A 20,593-nucleotide genomic window follows, 5' to 3' on the forward strand; every position below is an offset into this window, starting at 1 on the left:
AAAGACCCCTTTCAGCCCCATCCCCGACTACCTGACTCACATTTCCAATCATTCACTTGTACTTAGTCTGGTTTGCTCTTCAGCTACTTCACTCCTGGCTGTTCTGAACTCAAGTTGCAGTCGAGCAGTGGCAAAAATCGGTTGCTGCCGGTAGCTCTAGAACTTGATGCTACCCAACACTAAACAAGTGTCTACTGCATATGGAGATTGATCAATCTAAAAACATACTGTAAGGTGAGCAATTAAGCATTTTATTGTATACTGCACTGTACTTTTTTTAATATTTAGGGATATTTTATTTTGCAAGTTAATTTGGCTGAGTGTACAGAACTGTATTTGCACATTATAAGACAATATTTCAGCTTGTATATTTGTTCCTCTGGGGTGAAAGGTGTTGGAAAGAACCTAACTCTGGCTTTAATATTTATTTTTATGGGAACCTTGAGGTTGTGATTTTCAGAAGCCGTCACAACATTAAGTGAGGTCTTGCTATATTAATATGCACTTCATAAAAATGTGAAAGATATTTGACAATTTCTATATTGTAAGGGGAAATGTCAAACTGGCAGATGATTTGACAGATTTAAAATACAATACCTTTCAATTTCATCCTTTCTTTACTGAAATCCCATTTTCCCTTGGTTTCATGTGTGCATCTTCTTTCATTTATACAAAGTTCGATTTTAAAAAATTCTGTAATTTGTGTATGCAAAAAATGGCTTAAGAAATCTTTTCAGATTAGAATGTGTATAATTTTTCAAAGTAATCCCTTTCTATTAGAGTAAAAGAATTGTGTAATGTTTGAATTTTAAAGAAGAACACATACTTGGGTAGTGCAAACCATGTTCTAATATGCCATATTGAATTTACTTGAAATACCTTTTAGTTAGGTAGAAAACTGTATAGGTATTTCTTGCCCACATAAAGCAAACATATCCCATAAACATTTTAAAAAAGATGCAAGTGTCAGTTACCAGCCCAATTAGTCATGCCATGAAAGGAATACCACATGTTAGGGAACAGAGTTCAGTCATTTCAACTGAAATGTGTCAGAACCTTTTCTGGATCTCCAACTGCTCATTTAGTAATTGAACTTAAAAGGTTCAATCGTAGCTTGAAGACAGAACCAGAACTATTGTATACCCAAGACTAAATGAATTATTTGCAAAGCAAAAAAAAACCTCCCATTTCTCACCATTTGGGTTGAAGAACTTTACATTAAGCAAGCAAAATATACACACACTGGAAAAATGTGGGAGAGGCAGGAAAGCGAAGCGTGATAGTATGTTTCCCCCTTAAGTTACACAGTAATGGCTTAAATTGCTTCCAGTGTTACATGGTCAGAAAAACATGCTTGATAAGTGCACCTTTGCAGAATTCCCAATGATAAATCCCTTAAGAGTGCACCATCTTGTACTGAAATCTGCTATAAATCTGAGAACCAGAAGTAGATCAAGAACATGATAGCATTTTTCAAACATGTACATCACAGGTAACATACTACAAAGAAAACTAAAGCCATCATATATTATGAATACTCCAGGCTCACAAATCTATTTTTAAACATGAGCCATTTATCAACTCGTCACCAAATCTGATCAAAACAAATCATGAGATCCACAGTGCCACTTCTACTACGTACTATTCTACCGTACACCACAAGACATCGGAACACTATATGTTTAAGTTTGGTTCAAAATAGTTCAATAAGCCTGGCAATGACATTTTTAAATTGACGTAAAAATAATTAATGTACAATCATACATAGACAAATTAAACTTTGGGAATTTGATCAAATTCCTCACTCGTGTGTCAATTTTCTAACAATACTGAGAAAGGTGGACTTGACAATGTGTAAAGTGTATAAGCAGGCAGGGAAAGAGTTAAGTTCTGAATTTTGTGAAACAAGTGGCTCAGCTGAGTATGACTCATATCTGATAAGAACTTACAATCAACAATGGGGTGCTGGAGGCAAGGGTAATGGGTTAACAAGGTGTATAGCCATTTAACAAGATGAGATAGCATTTGTGTTCGAGGGGTCAGTTTAACAAGGTGAAAAGTATTCATTATGTAACAACAGATGGCTTAATCTTTACTGGTGAGATACCCGTGATTGTAACGGTCACCCAATTAATATTTATGTTGCCTTATTTGGATGCTCCTCCCTGTAAAATGACTACTTGGTTCATTGAGAAACTGTGGTTCCAGAGAAGACCGTGAAATCATTCTCTCTCCCTCCAGGACCCAGAATAAAGATGAAGCAAGTAAAACTACTTGGTCTGAGCATTTTGCTTTGATTGAGGGGGGAAAAACGGGATGACAGACTGGAATTGCAAATTGAGGACACAATGTTTAGTTGCTTTTTCAAAGGTTTTATCACAGCTTTAACTAATGCCAAAACCAAACACCTTTCCATAAACATGATTTGGAGATTCTGGTGTTGGACTGGGGTGTACAAAGTTAAAAATCACAACACCAGGTTATAGTCCAACAGGTTTAATTGGAAGCACACTAGCTTTCGGAGCGACGCTCCTTCATCAGGTGATTGTGTGATCATCTGATAATCACTTGATGAAGGAGCATCGCTCCGAAAGTTAGTGTGCTTCCAATTAAACCTGTTGGACTATACCTGGTGTTGTGTGATTTTTAACCTTCCATAAACATGGTTTCCTGTTGTTGAATGTACAAAATAATGTCATGCCAGTTATTCAAAGTGAATAATTCAACTTCTAATTTTTATTAAATCAATTCTGATGTCTTAGTAGGAATTGAATTCTAGTATATTTAAATTTGTCCAAGTATTTTAAAATTTATGCTTCACAAATTTTAAAGCAAGACTATACAATAAGCTGTATCAGGTAGAAAAATAGCTAATATTTATAAGCTATGGTGGTGAGCTGCTGGCAAAAAGTGAGACAAACTGCAAAAAAAGTTTGCTTATTGATATCGTGAAGCAATGACAAAAGTGTTAGAGATTATAAACTCTGACGGATTAAAGGAGTCATTTATGTAGAAGATAAATTGACATGTTCAAGAGTCAAGATGAAATATAGGGTTTTTTTTTAAACAGACATGCCATCCAGCAGAGGCTGGGAGGAAATTGACATCAGTTTATATCATATATTAGGCAAGTGATTCAAATTTGTGACAAAAATTTTTGAAATTTTTATTCCACCATGCCATAGTTCATCCTGATTTGGAACTATATCTCCATTCCACTGTCGTCAATAGGTTAAAATCCTTGCACTTGGGGCGGCACGGTGGCACAGTGGTTAGCACTGCTGCCTCACAGCGCTTGAAGACCCGGGTTCAATTCCCGACTCAGGCGACTGACTGTGTGGAGTTTGCACGTTCTCCCCGTGTCAGCGTGGGTTTCCTCCGGGTGCTCCGGTTTCCTCCCACAGTCACAAAGATGTGCGGGTCAGGTGAATTGGCCATGCTAAATTGCCCGTAGTGTTAGGTAAGGGGTAAATGTAGGGGTAGGGGTATGGGTGGGTTTCGCTTCGGCGGGTCGGTGTGGACTTGTTGGGCCGAAGGGCCTGTTTCCACACTGTAAATCTAATCAAAATAATCATTCCAGCTGTCCCCACATCCCAAGGACTGCAAATAAATAAGGCCAGCAGCTCACCACCACCATCTTCAGGACAATTAGGGATGATCAATAGATGCTGGCCGAGCAAGTGACATCCATGTCCCTTGAATGATTTTTTTAAAAAATGACTATATTTTTAATGAAAATTTGTATGTATATAAACAGTTCTGGATAAAAACGAAGTGGACATTTTAATGAAAATCAGAATAAGGTTAAAAAGTACAAACTACACAGAAACATTGTAGAAATATTTCAAAATTTGAGCCTTACATTATTTCGAATAATAATAATGGTGATAATGAAGAACCAGATGAAATGGTTTTCTTTTCTATTCTCCAAAAGACAAGCAATAACATGAACAATATTGGGAACTGTTCCTCCCAAACTGTTTTCATGAATAGACCTTTTCCATCATATCCAAAAGGTGGCACCTTCAGTATTTCCTCTATATTGCAATGGACCATTGTCCTGGCAGCAAAGGTTCTGATATGAAACATTTATTACTTCAACTTTTGAACTAAGCATTATTAGTTACTGATGGAGCATTGCTGACAAAGAATTTACTTTGTTCTAACCATTAGCTTTAATAAGATAGTTATATTTTAAACTGTTTCATGTGTTTAAGTTTAAACAAATTGCCATGGAATGGAACATAGGGGTGCTATGAAGTTGAACTAAATAGCGTGTGCATGATGGGCAGGTATGGTTTGATTGCCATGGGGTTAGGAGTCATATCAAATCCGACTGAAACATCAGGTGTCAGCTTTAGCACACAAATACAAAGGAGAAGGCAGCTGTTTTCGTTGCAAGCTCTCAGATACCATTTGACAGAGGAGCACATGATATATAAACTTAAGAGTATCATATGAATCAATCATCCTGGAGAATGTGCAAGAAAATGATAAATACAACTTGAAAATCAGTAACCAAAGCAGTCAGTGGGGCAAGTTTAATTTTGAATAAGGAGTGGCACAATAAAGGTGAAGTTCAGATGGAGGAAACCACTTTAATGATGAAAGGAAAATATAGGCAGTCCAGGAGAGTTGGAATGGAAAGTTTAAACTTGGACACAGAACTCAAGAAGTAAAGATGTAGGACTTAAAACCAGAAGCAAAGTTAATATGCTGAAAAAGCAGAAATTATGGGACATTATCAAATAATAAGTAGACACGTTATGGCTGAATACATGCAGATCAATTGAAGTTCGTGCAGAGACAAGGAAAAGTATGCAGTCATCAAACTCTTACAATAGGGAAAGCATGGCTAAGGATTTTGGTATTATGATGAAAAATAGCAAAATTACAGGACAGATAAGAGGCCAAGGTGGAAGTAATTTTATTAATTCATCAATTTAAAACTTAAGGATTTTACTGTAAAAACATTGTGGCCAGTGTTATATAATTCAAGTTGAGGGTGATGACATTATCAATTTAACTATATTGAAGAGATAAAATTAACCTTCTGCACAGTATAGAAATTTTTACCAATTCATTGGTGTTACAGGAATACTATTTCATACATCAGTACTTTTTCATGTCAGGGTGCAACTAAAGCATGTTTCAAATTTATATTTCAGTCGGAATAGAGGGCAGATAGGCAAGTAAAACAACGAAAGAAAGAAAAAAAATTTATTTTTGCTTGCTGTCTTTTCTTAAAAACAAGAGTCACTTTTGTACTCAAACTTTCTGAATGAACCAAATATTACTGTTGTCAGACACTGAGTAGATTGCATTTACTGAATTCTTTTGAGAACCAAGCCTTCTCCTGTATATTTCCAGGAAGGCAGAATATCTCAATGGAGAGAGATTAGGGATAGGGATGTGAAATGAGACCTGGGTGCTCTTGTCCACCAGGAGGGAGATACAGCAGGTGGTGATACAGGCAATGGGTATGTTAGCTTTCAAAGCAAGAGAATTTTAGTCAGCAGTGGGAATATCTTATTACAACAGTAAAGCACCTTGGTGATATCAACGTGGAATGTTGTGTAGAGTTTATCGGAGGAAGGATGTCCTCGCTACGGAGGGAGTGCAATGATTTGTCAGACATATTTCTGGGAAGGCAGGACTGACATATGAAGGGAGACTGAATTGGTCATGACTACATTCACTAGAATTCAGAAGAATGAGGGAGCATCTCATGAAACTGTTAAAATTCTAACAGGACCAGATACGGTAAATGCAAGAAGGATGTGTCTGATGACTGGGGAGACCAAAACCAGGGATCACCGTTGAAGAATATGGAGTAGACTAATTAGGACCGAAATGAGGAGAAATTTCTCCACAGAGTGAGCCTGTGTAATTCTCTGCCACACAAAACAATCATGGATAAAGCATTGAATGCTTGAAGGGTTAGATGTAGCCCTTAAAGCTAAGGGATTAAAGGTGTGGGGGAGAAAGTGGGAACTGGGTACTGAGTAGGACAATCAGCCATGATCATTTGAATAGCACAGCAGTTGTGAAGGGCAGAATGATAATGTGTGCTCAGATCTTCAACCTGGATAACAGAGGTGATGGTATCATACATCTGCTACTCAAGATTTCTTTGGTGATATAAGGTAAGGGTTGGACAGAATATGGTGAGGAGATAAACTTTGGACTTGGTAATTGAAAACTACTTCACTGGATAGCATCAATGGAGTTCTTCATAAGTTACTGCATAGTGCCTTTGAGGTAATATACAACACACAACCAGAACAGGTTGAATACCAAGTCCAGTGATGCTGAAGAAACAAAGTGATTGTCCAAGATCGGATCAAGCTTCATGTGTTGAATCAGATTCACTCATCCAAGCAACTGGAAACTATTGCACTGCACTCTGACTTGAATTCTATAATTCTGGTGGGAGGAAAAGGGTACAGCAACAGAGCTGAATTGATTTTTTTGGCAGGTCAAATGTAATCAGTGATGTTAAATATACAATTTAGGATTTATATTTCACAAAACAGGCAGATGGACATGGGTCAGTTCTGTGAAGGTACTCCTTTTAAAATAGGTTAGAAAGTCATTTGGAACAGTGACCTAAATGTATTACAGTCAAGTGCCTGGGAGAACTCTCGTAATGTGAAGGACAGGATGTTTATAGTGCTGCGTTTACAACAGACCAGAGCCAGTAGTTCAGTTTTGAACTCAGAACAGAAGGCACAGCCGCTTACTGTGCAGAAAGCAGCCATTGTGCTTGTGCTGGTCAAAGATCTGGCTGCACTAATTTCATTTTCCAGCTTTTAGCTGATGGCAACCAATCTGTCAGCAACAAATGTATTGACTGTATTCTGTCATACATTGAAGTCCAAATCATTAATGTTTACCACAAACAGTCCAGCAGTGAGCTCTGCAAAACCTCACTGGAAACAGCATTCCAGTCACAGATATACCTCCCTATGTCCCTTGTCTCGCAGCCAACTTTGGATCCAGAATTTTACTTTACCTTTGATCAAGGTTTTAGTTCAAGTGAAACAGACACCAGAAACAAAGTGTTTTAGGATTGTAAAGTTTACAATCTAGGTGTTTGTATAGAAACCTTCAAGTTGTTAGAACTCAGTTTAGGCTATTAAAACAATAAAAGGTTTATGCCAGCAGACTCTGAAAGGAATCCTAAAATTGCGCCCACAGTTTCAAGGAAAGAAATTAGATAGACTTAGTTAAGCAAACACTTAAGAGTTAAAAATCAAGAGTGTAGTGCTGGTAGAGTTAAGCTAAGATTGAAACTTACTTGGAAAAGTATTTGTACAATAATGTTGGGAAACAGATTTGAACATTGTTGTTTGTGTTAAGATCTTTAACTGCCAAAAGTTTATATTTTCTAAACATCCAATAAACTTACCTTCTGTCTTTTAAAGGATTTTGGCAACCTTGTGAGGATATGTTTCAGTTACTAACTACCACAGTAAACTACAACCAAAAATAACGATCAAGCAAGGCTTCCTTCCGACTTGCCCTGAAGAGCTTTTGCACAAAACATCGGTTTTCCTGCTCCCCGGGTGCTGCCTGACCTGCTGTGCTATTCCAGTACCACACTCTCGACTCTAATCTCCGGCATCGGCAGTCCTCACTTTTCCCAATATTGCCACCAGCTGGGATCACAACAGCGGCGATTTAGATATATAAAAAGACAGCTTGAAGTTCTCAAAACTGCCAGCAATTAGGCTAGAACAGCAGTGCTTAACCGTTTCACGGACTTCGAAGTTTTCCAGAAAAGGAAACAAGAGGGAAAAAAAACTACACGACGATCATCAGCCTCAAAACACCGTGTTATAAGCCAATGAAAAAAAGTACAGCATAACCCATGCGGCGCAATGAGGTAGAGTGCAGTTAGGGACAATAATTCCAGCCGTTACACCAGTGCAGGCGGTGCTTCCTCACGGAAGGACATAGTGCTCAGGCACTAAACCAAGGTCAATCTGGAGACGCATTGCGAGTGTCAAAAACTGCAAGGCGTCCAGTTAACAGCTGGTTTACTTAAACCTCGCAAACTTTCGTTAGAAGATCTAACGACTCGTACCTCAGCGGTCACAGCTCGGCCCCCGACCCAACGGAGACCCACACTCACCCCCTTAGGATCTTTGACGAAGTAGCTGCCGCTCGACCCCTGCGAGATCCTCTGCGGGTAAACGCCGTTCTCGATCGCCTGCTCGGCCCGCAAGACAACGTCGGTGAATTCGGGGTCCTCGGGGAAGTGGTTGAGGTCGGGGCCCTGGCAGCTGGGGCTCTGCGGGTGCTCGGAGCAGCTGTCGCCCGGGATTAGGCAGCTCAGGAGCGGCTCCTTCTCCGGATACAAGAGCAGCAGCGAGGAGGAAGAACCCAGCTCCGAGTCGTCGTCTCCGTCAGCCTCCTCCCGCTCGGCCCGGGGCACGAAGCGGACGGCTGCCCCCGGTTTACCCCCACGCCTGGCGAAGCGGAGAGGATGAGCGGCGGCAGCGGTATCGAGACCCTGACCGGAGGCCGCGTCCCCGCCGCCTACCGACAGCCGCTCGAGCACCGGCCGTTGACCCCTCGACGCGAGCTCGTCCATTCGATTGTGATGTAATAGGGGGGGGCAGGGCCACACACCTTCGCCGCCCAAGAATCCGTTTGTACCCACCTCCTGCGCGAGCGCGGCCGAGACCGCTTCCAGTCGGCAGAATGAGAACCGCCCATGCGCGAGCTCTGTGCGGGACGCGATCGACCAGCTGGGATTCTTAGGGTGTCCACATTGCAATGGTAACGTTTTGAAAAAGGGCCTTACTGGAAATGCTACCTCTAACCAAAAACAAAGCTCAGCGGATGCTGGAACAAAGACATCAATTACTGGAGAACCTGAGCAGCTCTGGCAGCATCAGGAAGGTAGCTCGCGAGAAGAGTATCTAGAGGCGGGCAATAAATGGTGGCCAGCCAGCTGCAGCCCACATTCCCTCCAATGAGTTAAAAAAAAACTATAGAGAGAAAGCAGACTCAACGTTTCGGGCCCAGTGACCGTTCGCCAGAACGTCACCACTAGAAGAAATGTTTGATGCTTGTGATAAGGGATTACAAACAAATGTAACTCGACACATTAATTCTGCTTTCTCTGCATAGATGTGCCAGACCTGCTGAGTTTTGTTTTTGTTGCTGTTGTTTATCAAGTGGAATAATCAGATTTGCAGTTTAAGACTGGTTAAGGAGTCCATAAAATGTTTTTGAGGTAGTTAAAATCATATAGTCCCAACAGTATAGAAAGAGCTCATTCGGCCCTCAAGTCTTCACTGACCCTCTGAAGAGCATCCCACCCAGCCCCAGCCCTATCGCATAACCCCACATTTAGTTTGGTCAATCTATCTAATCTGTAAATCTTTGGACTATGGGAGGAAACTGGAGTAGACGCAGAAAGAATGTGCAAAGTCCACACTGACAGTTGCTGAATGCAGGAATCAAATCGTCCCTGGCACTATGAAGCAATAGTACTAATCAAAGTGCCACTGTGTTGCCCTAAATTTCTTAAAATTTCTAAGACTGGCATATGACGGACGCTCAGACAACAACTCACTAGAACAAAGGACCCAATACCCAGCATGAGCCAAACTAACGTAGTTTACAAAATACCATGCAAGGACTGCACAAAACACTATATAGGACAAACAGGAAGACAGCTAACAATCCGCATCCACGAACATCAGCTAGCCACAAAACGACACGACCAGCTATCTCTAGTAGCCATACACTCAGACAACCAGCAACATGAATTTGACTGGGAAAACACCACTATCATAGGACAAGCCAGACAGAGAACAGCCAGAGAATTCCTAGAAGCATGGCATTCATCCCCAAACTCCATCAATAGACACATTGACCTGGACACCATATACAAACCACTACAGCTGAAACTGACACCCGGAAACGGCAAGAACATCCATCAACAGACACATCGACCTGGACCCCAGATACAAATCACTGCAGCTGAAACTGACACCCGGAAGCGGCAAGAACAAACCAATATAAATACCGGAAGAAACATCAAAGCAGCGCTTCACACGAGGCTCCCACCGCACTGATGATGTTCCCTAGCCAGGGAACGAAACGTTTGCAGCAAAAACTTACAGCTCGGCGAGCAGAACCACAACAACGGATACCCGAGCTACAAATCTTCAATCAGATTTTAAATGTTTAGATTACTTACAGTGTGGAAACAGACCCTTTGGTCCAACAAGTCCACACTGACCCAGTCGAAGCGCAACCCACCCAGACCCATTCCCCTGCATTTACCCCTTCACCTCACACTACAGGCAATTTAGCATGGCCAATTCACCTAACCTGCACATTTTTGGACTGTGGGAGGAAACCAGAGCACCTGAAGGAAACCCATGCAGACACGGGGAGAATGTGCAAAGTCCACACAAGTCAGTTGCCTGAGGCAGGAATTGAACCTAGGTCTCTGCTGCTATGAGGCAGCAGTGCTAACCACTGTACCAATGTTATAATAGACTTGGTATTATGTCATGTGAAGGGTTAATGAATGACCTCGGAATTAAGGTACTTCAAGTTAGCAGCAAACACAATATGATTGCAATCAAAAGAGAAAATGCTGGAAAATCTCAACAGGTCTAGCAGCATCTGTAAGGAGAGAAAAGAGCTGATGTTTCGAGTCTAACTGACCCTTTGTCAAAGCTTGATTGAATTTTGTATCAGGCTTGAAAAGGAAGAGGATTGGGAGTTGACTAGGGGCCCTAGAAATGAACTGTGATCAGAGAAGTGAGCTGTCATGCCTCACACTTCAAAACAATCAGCAACATTCTGGACGTTCTTAAGGCACAGAGTCAGAGACTTACCTAAAGCGTGATGTGACATACTACATGGTGAAACAGAAATGATGAGTGATGAATCTAGCCCATCTCCATAGAAACCAAAAATGTGCATCTTCCAGGTGGAATAGGAAAATGAATTTCTGGTCACAGTTGTAAAAGATTTATTTGCCTTGTATGTCACCACAGTATATTGATAAGTAAAAAAGAGAATTTGAAATTATACCGTGGAGCAATGCAATTAAATTCAAGGATTGATTTTCTTTGAACAGAGTATTTTCGATATAGAACACTGACAAGTTGCAGACAATTTTCAATAGTTTTATTTTCTAAATGAGCAGCAAAAGTTAAGGCCTGAAGCATCATTTTGTATTTGCCATTTTATGACAAACATTCACAAATGACAAAGCCAATAAAGAAACATGACTGTAGCCTCTGATTCTATTCAAAAGCTTCAAAAACAAATAATAAATAATATTGCAATACAGAGCACCAACCACTTACTACTTCCACAGTAACAGGATGAATGGAATCTTTACCTGAAGATGTATTTTACGAACTACAGCAGGGCATTGAGAACTGAAAATACATCTCATTGTAGTTTGATGACTCCATCAACATGATGGATACAGCACAGCTGAATCGTTTTTGTGCACATAGTTTTTAAGGACATAATAACTAAAGAAGATCCTTTCAAACCTTTGACTCTAAAAATAGAACAAGGGGTGAGAATATCGAAAACCAATTCAAAAGGTACATGCTTGCGAAAAGCGATCCATCAAGAAACTGGTTTCCATCACAACTGATGGAATATTTGACATAAATGCGGACTTTTCTTATATAATGAAAAAAGATTGAAAACTTGACTCGAGTAAAAACCCTTCAGCATTGCATCTTTAAGTTCTTACTTGACAAATTTGATGTCTGTAGTGAAATTATCCTCCATAATGAGGTGAAATGGTTAATTTGAGGGCAGATGCTGCAAAGATTTTCCTTAGAACAAGGAATGAAGGGTGGCATGGTGGCTCAGTGGTAAGGTTTATAAAGGGGCATGGATAGGGTAAATAGACAAAGTCTTTTCCCTGAGGGAGAGGGGGAGTCCAGAACTAGAGTTCATAGGTTTAGGGTGAGAAGGGGAAGATATAAAAGAGACCTAAGGGGCAACATTTTCACGCAGAAGATGGTGCATGTGTGGAATGGACTGCCAGAGGAAGTAGTGGAGGACAGTACAATTGCAACATTTAAAAGGCATCTGGATGGATGTTTGAATAAGAACGGTTTGGAAGGATATGGGCCGGGTGCTGGCAGGATTGGGTTGGGATATCTAGTCGGCATGGATGAGTTGGAACGAAGGGACTGTTTCTGTGCTGTACATCTCTATGACTATGGTCTCACTGACTGGTGGAAGACATTCCAGGGACCAAATGGTCTACATTTGCTTCTGTTTAATCTGTTTGAATGAAGAAAGTGTCTTATTATAAAATCATTTGAATAAAAATGACAACAGATAGATTCAGCTTTATTCAAGGATTCTTCCTTTAGAATTTGGAAATCAAGAGCATTGAGTATATGAGTTGGGACATCTTGTTGCAACTGTACGGGACATTGGTTTGGTCATTTTTGGAATACAGCATGCAATTCTGGTCTCCTTCATGTTGGAAGGATGTTGTGAAACTTGATCAGATGTTGCCAGGGTTGGAGGATTGAGCTACACGGAGAGACTGAATAGGCTGGGGCTGTTTTCCCTGGAGCATTGGAGGATGGGGAGTGATCTTATAGGGGTTTGTAAAATAATGAAGGGCATGGATAGGATAAATAGACAACGTCTTTTCCCTGGGATGGGGAGTCCAGAACTAGAGGGCATAGGTTTAGGGTGAGAGGGAAAAGATTTAAAAGGGACCCAACAGAGGATGGTACCTGTATGAAATGAGCTGCCAGAGGAAGTGATGGAGGCTGGTAGAATGACACCATTTAAAAGGCATCTGGCAAATGGAACTTGATTAGGTTAGGATATTTTCTTGGAGAAAGTGAGAACTGCAGATGCTGGAGATCAGAGCTGAAAATGTGTTGCTGGAAAAGCGCATCATGTCAGGCAGCATCCAAGGAGCAGGAGAATCGACGTGTCCGGCATGAGCCTTCCTGAAGAAGGGCTCATGCCTGATACGTCGATTCTCCTGCTCCTTGGATGCTGCCTGACCTGCTGCGCTCTTCCAACAACACGTTTTCAGCTGGGTTAGGATATTTAGTCGGTATGGACGAGTTGGACCAAAGGGTTTGTTCCCGTGCTCTACAGTTCCACGACTCTGATCAGTTTTCAACTCACACCTAATTCAATATATGCATTGTGGTGATTCCTTGAAGTCTTTGGAGATAGCAGACAGTTTGTATCACCTTCACATAGTGAAGTAAATCAAATGTCAGCATCTTACCCGCGTCAGATTTGGATTGCTCAATGTTGCCCTGATGTTCATTGCAGTGTGTTGGAGGTTGTTCGAGCTTTGGGAGTTGAGTACAGGAGCTCTCTCCGATCTGAAGCCCGAGGCGCTGCTGAGACAGACATTTCCGGAGTGGAAGCGGCTGTGCAATCTACCGAGAGGCTGCCTGCAGCGGCAGAGAGCAAGGTTCAGTGACTGCGGGTGAAATTTGTACATTGGTCCCGACAGAGCTAGATTTCGGACAGTGTATAGGGTAGGAGTTGAATTGTCTCAGCCGGTGTCAGGAAGTGAATTGTCGTGTATTTTGGGATGGAAGTATCCCTTAATCGAGAAAGGCCGTGAGGTTCATTCTCCCAGCCGGGCTTGTGTGTGAACGCGCCCAGAACGGGTTAAGAGATTACTCTATCACCGAGGTTTCAGTCTGGGCCTGTAAACTGGATGGGCGATTGGCTGCAGTGGGTCAGAATGGGTCAGTTTTGTCTCGGCAGAGTGCTCAACACGGGGTCATTGCAAACTGCGGGCTTACTGACAGCCTGATGGAGCTCAGAGTGGACAGTGTGAGCTAATTTCTCAGTTCCAGCGTTACAGAAAATCGTTTGCAACTCTGACAACTTCTTTCCACGAGAAATAAGTGAATGAAGTTTCTGTCCCGAACACCGAAGTAGCCCGAAATGACGACAATTTACATTTAGATGTTGCTTTGAACATCAGAAAACAATAATAATAAGAACTTTAAAATTGAGGTGTTGCTTCAATTATGTGATTAACGAGAGCATGGGTGATAAATGAATTAGATTTTGTGTTAGGTTGGACACAGACGAGTTTCAGATGACCTCAGGTAGAATATGAGTGACTAAGCTAAAATGTGTTGGAATAGTAAAACGTAGATGTAATAGAGCCATACCAAGTGCTTTGGTGACAGAGGAGCTGACATTGGGCAAAATCAGGCAACTTTATAGAGGTGGCAATAGATGGCTTTGGTGATGACACAGTTATCTGATTGGAAACACATTTTGTCTGAAATAAGACACCAGAGTTGCAAACAGTTGTCAGCAAGAATAGTGGAGTCAGTATGTAAGGATCGGAGTTTTTGGTGAATTCCCAAGATAATAACTCTTGCCTTTCTAATATTGGAGCAAATTCTGCTCTTTCAGTGCTGGTGTTGCTTAAATAATTTTGTAAGTTAGCAAAAGTGAAGGAGGCAAGAGGAGATGGTGAGGTATGGTAGTGGTGGTCAGTCCACATCTGAAAACTAATGCTGTTTATTTGGATTTCGTTGCCAACATGGAGCATGTAGATTAGAAATTAGTAGGATGGATCATTTGGGAGTGGAGGTGAATCATACCAGAGCTAACGGTGAAGGAGCAGCAAGGAATTCCCTTCTAACTGATACACTCTTACTTAGCAAGATGAGAATTTATCTAGATGACTTCAGTCTTAACTAGCTGTATTAAAGTGCAGATAGAGAAGGGACTATCGATGACCAACCAGTCAAAGACTGCAGACGGGTCAAAGGGATGAGGAGTGACAGTTTACCTTTGTCACAGTCACATAGGATCGATTTCCAATGATGTACTAACTTCAGACTACAAAATATAGCACTGTTCCTTGGTGTTGTTGGGTCAAAGTCCTGGAATTCCTTCCCAAATGGCATTGCGGGTCAATTTATTATCCGTGGAGTCATACCAGGCACACCATAAGATGGTTGTGGTGCTGGAGGTCAGTTATCTCAGATCCAGACATCACTGCCAGAGTTCCTAAGGATAGTGTCCTAAGCCCAACCATCTTCAGCTGCTTCATAAATAACTTTCCTTCCAACATAGAGTCAGAAATGGAAATAGTTGCGGATGATTGCATGACATTCAGCATCAATCTGATCTCATCCCTCCGTTTGGCTCTGTTTTTGTAACATTCAGTCTTGAACAATCTGTATTTTTCTCTATTTGAACAATTGCAAAGACTGACGCTATTGTCTTCGGCTTCTGAAGCAGTCACTGCATCTTTGCCATTGACTTGATTGTTCACTGTAACCACCTGATCAGATTGAATCTGACTGTTTGGATCCACTGTTACTATTTGATCCTAAAAGGAATTTTCAACCCTATGTATGTTCAGGTTTTGTAACATAGCCCATTTTGTCTTTGAAACCCCAATTTACACTTGGTCACCTTTCAGATTCGCAAATATTCCACTGACATTGCAGTTGACCTCATATTATACACCCTTCATAAACTTCAGTTAAGTATGCCTCAACACCTATCATTCCCTGTGTTTAGTCTTAAAATATCAGAAAACCTAACTTTGGCCCACACCTGCTCCCTTGAAATAGAATCCTAATGATTGGAATTCTGCTTATCAAGGCAGGTTCACTGAGTTGGAAAATGTCTAAACTCGAGTTACAAATAGCCAAAGTCCAGTCCTTAACGTCTGTCAGTAGAATGTGAAACAAAGCCAGAAATAATCTGTATCAACAAAAGAGTTAGATAATAATGAGCAAAATAAGTTGAAGTCAGTATTTGATGAGTGAACAGAATTTGCAAGCAATGACTTAATGCATCTAGAATCATTTTGAAATTGTTTAAAACATGTATTTGGAAAGGCAAGGACTGATTAGGGATAGTCAACATGACATTATGCGTGGAAAATCATGTCTCACAAATTTGACTGAGTTTTTTGAAGAAGTAACAAAGAGGATTGATGAGGGCAGGGCAGTAGATGTGATCTAAATGGACTTCAGTAAGGTGTTCGACAAGGTTCCCCATGGGAGACTGATGAGCAAGGTTAGATCTCATTGAATACAGGGAGAACTAGCCATTTGGATACAGAACTGGCTCAAAGGTAGAAGACAGAGAGTGGTGGTGGAGGGTTGTTTTTCAGACTGGAGACCTGTAACCAGTGGAGTGCCACAAGGATCCGGTGCTGGGGTCTCTACTTGTCATCATTTATATAAATGATTTGGATGCGAGCATAAGAGGTACAGCTAGTAAGTTTGCAAATGACACCAAAATTGGAGTTGTAGTGGACAGCGAAGAGGGTTACCTCAGATTACAACAGAATCTGGACCAGATCGGCCAAAGGCTGAGAAGTGGCAGATGGAGTTTAATTCAGATAAATGCGAGGTGCTGCATTTTGAGAAAGCGAATCTTAGCAGGACTTATACACTTAATGGTAAGGTCCTAGGGAGTGTTGCTGAACAAAGAGACCTTGGAGTGCAGGTTCATAGCTCCTTGAAAGTGGAGTCGCAGGTAGATAGGATAGTGAAGAAGGCGTTTGATATGCTTTCCTTTATTGGTCAGAGTATTGAGTACAGGAGTTGGGAGGTCATGTTGCGGCTGTACAGGACATTGGTTAGGCCACTGTTGGAATATCCTGTGCAATTCTGATCTCCTTCCTATTGTAAAGATGTGAAATTTGAAAGGGTTCAGAAAAGATTTACAAGGATGTTGCCAGGGTTGGAGGATCTGAGCTATAGGGAGAGGCTGAACAGGCTGGGGCTGTTTTCCCTGAAGCGTCGGAGGCTGAAGGGTGACCTTACAGAGGTTTACAAAATTATGAGGAGCATAGATAGGATAAATAGACAAAGTCTTTTCCCTGGGGTCGGGGAGTCTAGAACTAGAGGGCATAGGTTTAGAGTGAGAGGTAAAAGATATAAAAGAGATGTCAGGGGCAACTCTTTCACACAGAGGGTGGTATGTATATGGAATGAGTTGCCAGAGGATGTGGCGGAGTCTGGTACAATTGCAACATTTAAGAGGCATTTGGATGGGTATATGAATAGGAAGGGTTTGGAGGGATATGGGCCGGGTTCTGGCAAGTGGGACTAGATTGGGTTGGGATATCTGGTTGGCATGGACGGGTTGGATCGAAGGGTTTGTTTCGATGCTGTAGATCTCTATGATTCTATGACTCTATTGCTTTTTAATTAGAAATGCAGAAAGTGAATTAATTTTTATTAAGTGTTCATAAAGTCACCATAATTAATGGGGAGTGAAAACAGCTCCAGGGAGAAATAAAATTATGTTGTAAGGGAACATTGTTTGTGTTGGGGCAGAAATTTGCAGTTATCACCTAAAGGCCCTTTAAACATCCTGCATCATCTTCCCCACACATCAAATTCTATTCCAAGACCCTCACCTTCAATCGCACACCTCTCGTTACGCCACACACCTTCAGGTACCCTTTGCTGCTATATGATTCCTTAGATTTCCCATGTTATTTATTTTCCTCCTTTGCCACTCACTCAGTATGCACCAGCCATAGTCCTCAGGAGCCATATTGTAGCAATGTAAATTATTTTAAAATCATTGGAAAAAAATTAAGCTCCAACATTTAATAAACCCATGAATTCAAACACGCCATCTTGATATTGTGGTGGTCTGTGAGTAGAAGGAGGTAACTCATCAAGACTGATAAATGCATTAAGCACTGTTTTCACGGTAACATCATGAATATGAATGTTAAATGAAAATTAAGCATATTTGAACAAAAGAATATCTGAAAAATCACACAAATAGTATTTGTGAGTCACTGATTACAATATGTAATGTTTTGATGATTAATTCTCTATGTGCAACTACAGGTTGATGTATAATGTGAAATCTGCAAGTTTCAGTTGTAGCATTGTCACACGAAATTTTGACTCATCTTTGTCTCACCAACAGTTGCAATGAATCCTGAAAACTTCTCTTTAAGTGAACAGATTGTCTCTCCTTCCTACATTCGGCAAGGTTCACAGGCTCGTCGCACACATGAGCACTTAATTCGACTTCTAATAGAAAAGGTAATGAAAACAAGTTAGGGTAACAATTAGCAAAACTATTCATTGTGTAATTTATTTTATAGAAACATGTGAATCAAATTTTATTTTTAAATAACAACAAAAATGTTTGTTCCTAAAAGCTACACTCTGAATTTATCAATTCCTCTATTCTCTTCTTTCTCCCACTCTCTGTCTCTAACCATTGGCTTAATTGCTTAGACTTTTCTTGATCAATAATTCTTCAGTTAACTAGTTAATTCCTACAAAAGGCTTTTGAAGAGAATGCTCACCAAAACATTGTGCTTATTGCATATGTTGTTGTCAATAACTTAAGAAACGTGCAACATTTAATTTTCATCTCCTTTCCTTAGAATATTTCACAGCTTTATACAGGCAAAGACATCCCAAGATTAGGGATGAAAAGACTGGCAACTTATTTAGCACCTTTCACAATTATTGAACAACTTAAGCTGATTCATAATGCTTGAAGTACTTAAATGCAGTTCCTATTGCAATGTAGGGAGGAATTGTGGCAGCCAGTTCCTGCATAGCAAGTTTGCACAAATAGTTATGTGTTAATGACCAGATAATCTTTGACTGAAATAAATATTGGCCTGGACACTGAGGATAACTCCCCAGTTTTCCTTAAAATAGTTTCATGGAACTTGTTGCATTATCAAGCAAGTAACCAGGCATCAGTTTCATAGCTCATTTGAAAGATTACACATCCATCAGTGCAGCACTCCCTCGGTTGGTGTCTTGGACTGCAGTCATGGAAAAAGGCAGCTCACCACCACCTTCTCCATGGTGATTCAGAATGGGTAATAAATGCTTGTCCTTCCAGTGACATCCACATCTGTGAAAGAATTTTTTGTTAAAGTATTACAGGGCAGTATCATCCTTGATTGCTGTGCTTGGTAGTACAAGTATTGGACATGAACCTGAAACCTTGCCTGACTCAGGCAAGAGTGCTACTGTCTGATCTGTGGTTGACACTGCAGCTGTTATTTAATTGTTTGGAATGCTGTCGAGCACTTAGTTGGCACTATATTTGCCTGGTTTCAAAGCTACCTTTACTGTTGATCAGATGTGATCTCCAGAGGGCTTATAATAGGAAAGTGAGGAAGTTAAGCCTTGGTTTGTTATTAGTTTACCAGAGCCTTGGTCAAATCCATCTAACATACCTGTATTCAGTTTTGAGCACCACACCTCTGGAAACATATTTGGCTATGGTAGTGCGTATTCACCAACCAGGATAATAATACCAGGTCAAAAGGATTGAACCTTGAGGACTGGTTTTATAAACTTGCCATTTTTACCCATGAATATCAATAGTTGAGGGATTTTAACCTTTTTTCCTGGGACATGAGTGTGGCAGGCTGGGAAGCAGTTATAGTCAACCCTTATTGCTTTGAACTGAATGGCTGGATAGGCCATTTCAGAAGGCAGTTAAGAGTTGATCACATTGCCATGGGTCTGGGGTCACATTGCAAGACCAGAAAAAGACAGCAGGTTACTTTCCCTAAAGGGCACTAAATTGAAGAGAACCAATTATGTAAACAAGCTTTAAAGTATTGACTTGATGAGGTAATGCAGGGAAACTGTTGCCTATGCTGAGAAATCAGGAATAACAGGGAATAATCTTAGCTTTAGTACCAGGTAACATCAGTATAAAAACTAAATTCAGATAGTAAACTGGAATAATGCTTAGTGTGAAAGTATACATCCTGTTATTTCTGTTCTATCATTTTCTTAGGGTAAATGCCCAGAAGATGGATGGGATGACAGTACTATTGAGCTTTTCCTACATGAACTGGCTATTATGGACAGCAATAACTTCATCGGTAATTGTGGAGTTGGCGAGAGGGAAGGAAGAGTGGCCTCAAACCTAGTTGCTAGAAGACACTATAGGTATAGTTTACATTTTTTTTCTTAGTTTTGTTGAGTACATTATTTTATTAACTCAGTTTTCCAAAGTAAAAGTGGTGAAATATAGCCTTACAGGTCACTGAGTTTATGACGTTATATTTGCACAGATATTGTCATGTTAAGGCAGTTGAGAGCCAGATGATCACATCCAAGTGCACATTGACTCTGCAAACCCCACATTCATGCTCCATTCAGTTCTGCTAAAATAAATAATCAACTGAATCAGAAGTTACTCTTTAATAATTACCCTGTAATTGGTCACGTTATTTACAGGGTATCTGGAGCTTGGGAGCCTGAAGATATGATGTTTTGATATTTAGCCTACCTGTGCTATATCGAGCAGGCCAATCTCTGACAGCCTTGTGCTCCTTAGGGATACAATTACTTACATGCAAGACAGGATTGTAGACCCCTGCCTCATTAGCCTGGATCAGGAAAGGCCTTTAACAGTATATCGCAGACTTTTATTAGATTAGATTAGATTCCTTACAGTGTGAAAACAGGCCCTTCAGCCCAACAAGTCCACATCAACCCTCTGAAGAGTAACCCACCCAGACCCATTCCCCTATCCTATATTTACCCCTGACTAATGCACCTAACACTATGGGCAATTCAGCTGACCTGCACAT

General features: G+C 40.8%; 2 protein-coding genes across 5 annotated transcripts in view; one reads left to right on the top strand and one right to left on the bottom strand.

Annotated features, from left to right (window-relative positions):
• LOC132815864 (phosphatidylinositol 4-kinase type 2-beta-like) overlaps positions 1–8,662 on the bottom strand; it is a 35,012-nt gene extending 26,350 nt beyond the window's left edge. Inside the window, exon 1 of the mRNA XM_060825199.1 lies at positions 8,138–8,662. Coding sequence (XP_060681182.1) covers positions 8,138–8,599 — 462 coding nt within the window. The 5' untranslated portion in view covers positions 8,600–8,662. The remainder of the gene's footprint in view (positions 1–8,137) is intronic.
• Positions 7,970–20,593, top strand: part of sepsecs (Sep (O-phosphoserine) tRNA:Sec (selenocysteine) tRNA synthase) — a 72,083-nt gene continuing 59,459 nt past the window's right edge. Inside the window, exons 1-3 of one of the 4 annotated variants that reach the window (XM_060825185.1) lie at positions 7,970–8,787; positions 17,938–18,056; positions 19,792–19,946. In XM_060825185.1, the coding sequence (XP_060681168.1) occupies positions 17,943–18,056; positions 19,792–19,946 (269 nt within the window). In that variant the 5' untranslated portion in view covers positions 7,970–8,787; positions 17,938–17,942. Of the gene's footprint in view, positions 8,788–11,240; positions 11,595–13,320; positions 13,530–17,937; positions 18,057–19,791; positions 19,947–20,593 lie in introns of those variants that run through there. The other 3 variants (XM_060825176.1, XM_060825167.1, XM_060825158.1) reach the window with 3 other exon arrangements.

Source organism: Hemiscyllium ocellatum, chromosome 1 (genome assembly GCF_020745735.1).
Source record: "Hemiscyllium ocellatum isolate sHemOce1 chromosome 1, sHemOce1.pat.X.cur, whole genome shotgun sequence".
NCBI classification, from domain to species: Eukaryota; Metazoa; Chordata; class Chondrichthyes; order Orectolobiformes; family Hemiscylliidae; genus Hemiscyllium; species Hemiscyllium ocellatum.